Here is a 6833-nt window from a genome sequence, read left to right as displayed (position 1 = left end):
TTAATTTTATTTATTTATTTCAGGAGATGATCGAGGATTTTTGGGGATCGATTTGAAAATAAAGAAAGGGGTAAACAAATTCAAAATTATAGAAATAATTTATCCCGGGGGTTGATCTATAATTTCTGGCGAAGAAAGAGATTTTTTCCAAAATTCGATTTTCTATCAAATATTCATTTAATAAAAAAAAGACTAATAAAAATAATAAAATCCTCAAGTCTTTAAAACGGAAAAATGAAAAATAAAAATTGTCACCCCCAGCCCAGCGGACCTGTAACTTTCGGGGTGAGAGTGATGTCTTCCTGCCCCAAATAATTCATAAAAAGATAACCGATTTTTAAACTCGACAATCGAATATTTTCCCGTCCCGAGTAAATCCTGTTTACTGAATGACGTATTTCCCGAAGTGCATGTATCATGTACATCGATTTGATCGAGTGGAAATACCGAGAACGGATGATTCACAGTTGCCTCTCAGTTATTCCCACTTTTATTGCTCATTGTTACGGAGTTTACCATGAGTCAAGTAAAACCCACACTCGAATTACATTTTTTCCCCCATTTTCGCCGAATGAAAATGAGACAGCGACATTGAAGCGAGACGTTAAGGTGAATAAAATGCAAAAATATGTTGCTTTTATACATTTTCCTCATACCCATGTTATGACAATTCGAGTGCTGGCACGTGGAGATGGTTGGAGGAGGGATAAAAATCATTTGGGGATGTCTGGAGGTGCTGGACACTGGAGAACGAGCGTAACGACTCAACGGATGAGCGAACTCAAGTACAGAACTGCCAACAAGTCACCCTAGCTCCTTTTTTTTTTTCACATTTTTTTTTAACACTCAGCCCCGCACTTCTGCAAACCACCCACGTCTCCCCAGGGCCATTGGCATGACGAGCCGTTTAACCGCAAAGAGGGAATGACAGCCCTCAAGCTGTGGGGGCTGTTTCATCGTGTGCACACGATTACCAAAATTTTAGGGAAATTGCGGATGGCATGGGTGATGGAACTTGAGAAAAGATATTTCTCTCTGAATATCTTATCAAGTAGTCCGTCATGTCGAGATTATTATTTTGAATATCAACTTGAAATTAATAGCAAATGAATTTTTAATAATTTTGTAATTTTGTAATCATAAAAATTATTAAAAACACGAGTAAAAAAATGAAAAAATTGTACGAAAAATGCAGAAAGAAATAATTCGTATTATTAAACTTCTAGTGATGAATAAATGAAAAAGAGAATTATAAAATTCGTACAATTCCCGAGTGCAGTAATGAATACAAATTTTTATCCATTATTCTACTAATTCAAATTTAAAAAAAATATTCTTTCTATTTTATTCTTCAAGTATTAATTAAAAATTCAAATAATAATCAATAATAATAATCTCGAGATGATTTTGACAGTTCCCCAATTATTACAAAGATCGTAATCAATTGTTGTTCGTCGTAAAAAAAAAATTAGTGGAACCGCTTAGAAAATGGAATATGGAATATAGCAGTCAAGTATGTACTTGAAATAAACTTGAAATGGACTTGAAATTGACTTGAAATGTACTTGATAATTGATGATTGGAGTAAATGAAGTTGATTATGATTATGTCACCTCGTTGATGTGTTTGTAGGTCTTTATGAGGTCAACACTGAGCTTTCGCAGAGGAGCAGTCGCTGGATCTCGAAACCTGTGGGGTATCCTCGCCTGCATAGCGTGAATATCCGCTGGAGTTTCCTGGGGGACACCCCCAGCACCTGTACCACATACTGCTGGTTCCTCGGCTACAAGACGTCCGTACAATGGTGCACCACCGGTACCCGTTCTCCCACTCACTGAAAACACATTTTATTTAGTTTCTCGTTACTATTTCATAATCCAATTGCACCCCCATATTTTCATTTAAACAATTTCAACAAACAATAACAACAACACTTGCAGTAATAACCTGTATTTTTGATAATCTGGACGGTGAAAATTCTGGTAACGATTTCGATTTTTTTAATCACAAGGAAATAATTTTAAAAAAAGAAAAAAACAGAAAGAAATATTTGGATTTTCTCATTTTTTAAGATGGCATTACGCCATTATTTCAGTCTCAGGATCAGTTGTTTTACGATAATTCTGTTTTTCCCAGAACTTAATGAATCGCAAAACATTAATTCCTGGCGTTAAATCCCGGAGATGTTTATATGTTTAATCTTCCCCCGTAATTCAATAAATCTGGGAAAAAAGGTAGAAAAAATTCCCTCTTCATTTTTTTGGATGATAAAAAGAAATTTATGAGATTTTGCAAAAAAAAAAAATATAAATAGGGGAGGGTGTAACGATCTGACGGTTGGCATCGCGTCTCGGCCACTGCCGACTCAAATATACTCGACTGCTCGGTATATAATGAAATCCTAGTTGAGTTTCCACCGCAGTCGTTAATTTGACGTATGCGTTTGTCGTCCGAGGGCAACAACGAGAAACGAGAGAGGGAGAAAGCTTGGCACTCGCTAACGCATTATCGTTATTTTAACGACCCTGTTTGGTGGCTTACGTTCTCCCTCTCGTTCAACTTCTCGCCCTCATGGCCGATGGAAAAAAAAAGAATTAAATTAATAAATAATCAGCCGAGGAAAGGCTAATTAGGGAGGGATTGAATAAATAATTTTTGTTTATTGTTGGATGGGAGGGGTGGCGATGGTCGGAGATTGAGGATTTATTTATTTATATTGATGAGTCTAATGGGAGTCGGGATTTTTTTAATTAGTTGAATGTCTAGGGGAAAGGGAAAATTCAAAAAAGGAGAAGAGCATGGGGATTTAATTCTTGGGAATTCGTGGATTTTTTGGCAAACATTTTTTTTCTTAGAAATTAATTTTGGGAGGATTTAGAGAATTTAGATTTATGAATGAAAATCAAAAATCATCAGTGAAATTTGCTGAGAAAATACCAGACTTCAAAATTTCCAGTGAAAAAAATTCTTTTTTTAATTCTAAAAATGTATTTTGGGGGAATTTGAAGGAATGAATGAAAATCAAAAATGATTAATGAAATTTGCTGAGAAAATACAAAAGACTTTAAAATTTCCAGTGAAAAAAATCCTTTTTTTAATTCTAAAAATGTATTTTGGGAGAATTTGAAGGAATGAATGAAAATCAAAAATGATCAGTGAAATTTGTTAAGAAAATCCCAAAGACTTCAAAATTTATGGTAAAAAAAAATTCTTTTTTTGTTCTAAAAATGTTTTTTTTGGAGAATTTAAAGGAAAAACGAAGGTAAAAAATCCAGGAAAAAAATGAGAAATTGAAAATCAAAAATGGTCAGTGGCATTGGCTGGGAAAATGTGCGAAGAGTGGAGTATGTGGGTGGATAAATGGAGGGGGAGTCTCGTGCGTTCTACGAGAGTCTCCAGTGGTGTAAATGTGGGTCAGGGCGCGGTTGAATGAAAAAAAAAAATATCATTCATTAACACGCTCGGACAGGGGCTCTCACAGTCTTCAGTTCCAGGCCGTGAACTTTTTTTCATCCTCATTCTAAAAAACCTCCAGTGTTTACACCTTAGGTAGACTGTCGTCGTTCCACTTGAACGTCTCAGTCGTATGCCCCCATTTGCATATTACCGTTGGTAATGATAAGTGGTAGGGGGTACGTTAGACTGCAAAGAGGAATCGATTGACTCAAGAAAGTACCCGAGACTCGTACGAGTGCAAGTACCGAGATAACACCGAGAGGAAACTCCTTGGCAACTCCTTCACCCCAAAAAAACAACCCCTGTCCTCTTGCCGGAGTAAAAAAAAAATATATTTTTGCCGAATGTGCATTAACTTGAGAGAATTATCAACATTTTAACAATCGTATTTGGCAAATGTTCTTGGACTTCAACTCCAATAATTATTCAGTTTTCCAAAAATTCCAGTTTTCTTGAGAGAAGAACTCCAATTACTTCCCGAATTATAATTAACATTAATAATTATTGAAAAAGTATATTCAATGACTTAATTAACATAATGATTGACCAATTATTGCAGTAATATTTAAAAAAATGAATGAAATATTTAAAAATATATAATATCAAATTGGAATTAATGAATATTCCGAGAATAAATTGTCTCAAGGTAATCATCATGTACGTGCAAAAAAAAAAAAGAGTAATTGTCGCAATCGGTGAGAAAAAAATCGAGTCCTTTTTTTGCCGCGTGGCATATGAAAATAATTCCGTGTAAGAGCCTCCGGGGTGGGGTAAAAGAGTTAAATCGCGTGTCATCCCCGCGAGGGGGTGGTTTAGGGGGGGCCAGTGGGGTTGTGGGTTGAGAACCCTTGGGGTGAGGTCACGAAATGCTGACATAGGCCGTGCGATAGCCAACACGCATTCCACTTCATTCATGTTTCTTGATCTACACCCCCTTCACCCCCTTCATCCCCTTCATCCCCCACACTCCCCCCATTCGCCAAGTGGAGGTGCCCCTCGTAAAATCACCACCCGAAGGGGTTGAGGGTGAATTTTCCCCGGTGCCAATCTCTTCACCAGTATTTTTTAAAAACTTTTAAAAACCATTTGCAAAATTATTCCCCATCGATTTTCATTCATTTATTTGTTTATTAAATAATTATAAATTTATTTTTAATACCGAAAAATGTAGAGTTTAAATAAAGAGCTTTTTTTTTATGTTTGGGTTGGGATTTTCGTTTTTATTTATGATTTAATGAAATCCTGGAGAAATCCGATGAGACACCGAGGACATGCTCCAATTACTGAATGCATGGAATTACCCACCCCCTCCGTGGACAAAGTGACATTCCATCGGTAAAACACACGCAGCACTCTTTATCCGTAATTACAACGAGAGTATCACGCAAAGTGCATCCATCGCAAATAAATAATCGTCTCGGTTTTAATTTAGTGTTCTGTTTGCCCCTTCCCCCGGGAATTTTACGAAAAAAAATTGCTTTTTAAAATAAATATGGAATAATTTGGGGTGATCGGATGTACATTCCGTGGGTATGAACGTAATACATGTGTCACCGGGTTCGTAATTGGCTCTTGGGATACTGTTATTACTCGCCGGCCCACATCCGGAAATAGCGAGTGCTTCCCACACGGTGGAATTAACAGAAAAATCGAAACTACTGACATTTTTTATGAAAAAATCACCACGGATAAAATTTCTGGTTAAATTCCATTATAAATATAAAAATGATAAATTAATTATGGAGTACTTAAAGAAGCCGATACGATTCATAAAAAATTGAGTCTTTTAATTCATTTTTTTTATTGGATTTACGGTGGAATTAACAGAAAAATTGAAACTACTGAAATTTTTTATGAAAAAATCACCACGGATAAAATTTCTGGTTAAATTCCATTATAAATATAAAAATAATAAATTAATTATGGAGTACTTAAAGAAGCCGATACGATTCATAAAAAAATGAGTCTTTTAATTCATTTTTTTAATTGGATTTACGGTGGAATTAACAGAAAAATCGAAACTACTGAAATTTTTTATGAAAAAATCACCAAGGATAAAATTTCTGGTTGAATTCCATTATAAATATAAAAATGATAAATTAATTATGGAGTAATTAAAGAAGCCGATACGATTCATAAAAAATTAACTTTCAATTCCTTTTTTTATTGGATTTGTAATTTGTTTAGTAAAATTTAATTTAGTCGATGGATTTTAGAAAAAAAGGAGAAATGTTCATTTATAAAAAAATAAGAGAAGAATTGAGATTTCTTAAAGTTTAATTTTTTAATTTTTTAATCGTGTGGATTATCAAGATTTATTATATAAAAAAAGCCAAGCAGTTGGAGTTGATTTCTAAAAAATGTCAATTTCCATCTACATAATGACGAACTAATTTCCGGTAATTAACAAACTACAAGTAGAAGTCAATGCCCGAGAGAATTGCCAATCCAGTATTAAAACACCTCGACATCACCAGATCCGAGGTGCCATGATTTGTCATCAAACGGCACGACCGGCGCTATGAAAAACGAACGAAAAAACAAAAAAAAAATGCATAAAAAAACCGAAAGAAAGAAAATCTACAGATGAATTAACACTCGAGCGTGCCCAATAAAATTTGCGCTCGAGTGAAAGCAGCATTTTATTCACTTGCTTATGCAAATACTCCGGCCATCGCCAGTGACGCGAATTATTTTTATATGCCACTGACAATGCACCCCATGACAACATCTCTAAAAACGAGAACAAACGAACAGAAAAAACTGGTAAAAAAGGGGGGTAAAAAAAGTTGAGAGTAAAATGTAAATAAAAACAATGTAAATGAGATGCATAAAGCTTATGGGTGTAACTCGTTTCTGTTTAATTGGCGTCGGGTAAACACCGCCAGCAGGGGCTACAAAGTGAGATTTATTCGATAAACTACTCCCAGTGTGAGAGTACCCAACACAAAGTTAAAATGAAAGGATCTCCGTCTTCAATGGTCCTTGAAGATTAACAAAAAAAATATACATGTTTAAAAACGCGAGAGAACGCGCTTTTGCCTTTAACAAAAGCAACTGAAAACAATTTTCGTATCAACCACCAAAAATAGAACATGACCGCAAATAATATGTTTCGAGTGTGAGAAAAGAGGGAAAAAGAGAGATGGAGAAGCGAGGGGGCAAATAAAGGAGAGAGAGGAGGGATAAAAAAAAAGTCAGCTGAACCATTGGTTATTCCGTAAATTTTCGATGATGTTAAAGTTGGCATCGACGAGGCAAACTAGATTCTCGCTCTGCGAACCGTACCTGACTCTTTCTCTCTGTCCTCTCTTCCTCCGTTCTTCCTTCCTTTTTCGGACTTCTCACTCCCACCCCCTTCCACCGCCCAGGCCCCC

The 6833-nt window shown here is 35.6% G+C and overlaps 1 protein-coding gene across 3 annotated transcripts in view; it reads right to left on the bottom strand.

Moving 5' to 3' along the window:
* The window catches only part of mnb (minibrain), a 38237-nt gene that overhangs the window by 16176 nt on the left and 15228 nt on the right, over nucleotides 1-6833 (bottom strand). For 2 of the 3 annotated variants that reach the window (XM_011300778.1, XM_011300779.1), the window contains one exon: nucleotides 1614-1834. In XM_011300778.1, the coding sequence (XP_011299080.1) occupies nucleotides 1614-1834 (221 nt within the window). Of the gene's footprint in view, nucleotides 1-1613; nucleotides 1835-1947; nucleotides 2294-6833 lie in introns of those variants that run through there. The other variant, XM_011300780.1, reaches the window with a different exon arrangement.

Source organism: Fopius arisanus, unplaced genomic scaffold, assembly GCF_000806365.1.
Source record: "Fopius arisanus strain USDA-PBARC FA_bdor unplaced genomic scaffold, ASM80636v1 scaffold00019, whole genome shotgun sequence".
In the NCBI taxonomy this organism is placed as follows: domain Eukaryota; kingdom Metazoa; phylum Arthropoda; class Insecta; order Hymenoptera; family Braconidae; genus Fopius; species Fopius arisanus.
Note: the sequence above shows the minus strand (reverse complement) of the source record. Positions and strands in the feature narration are given on the sequence as shown.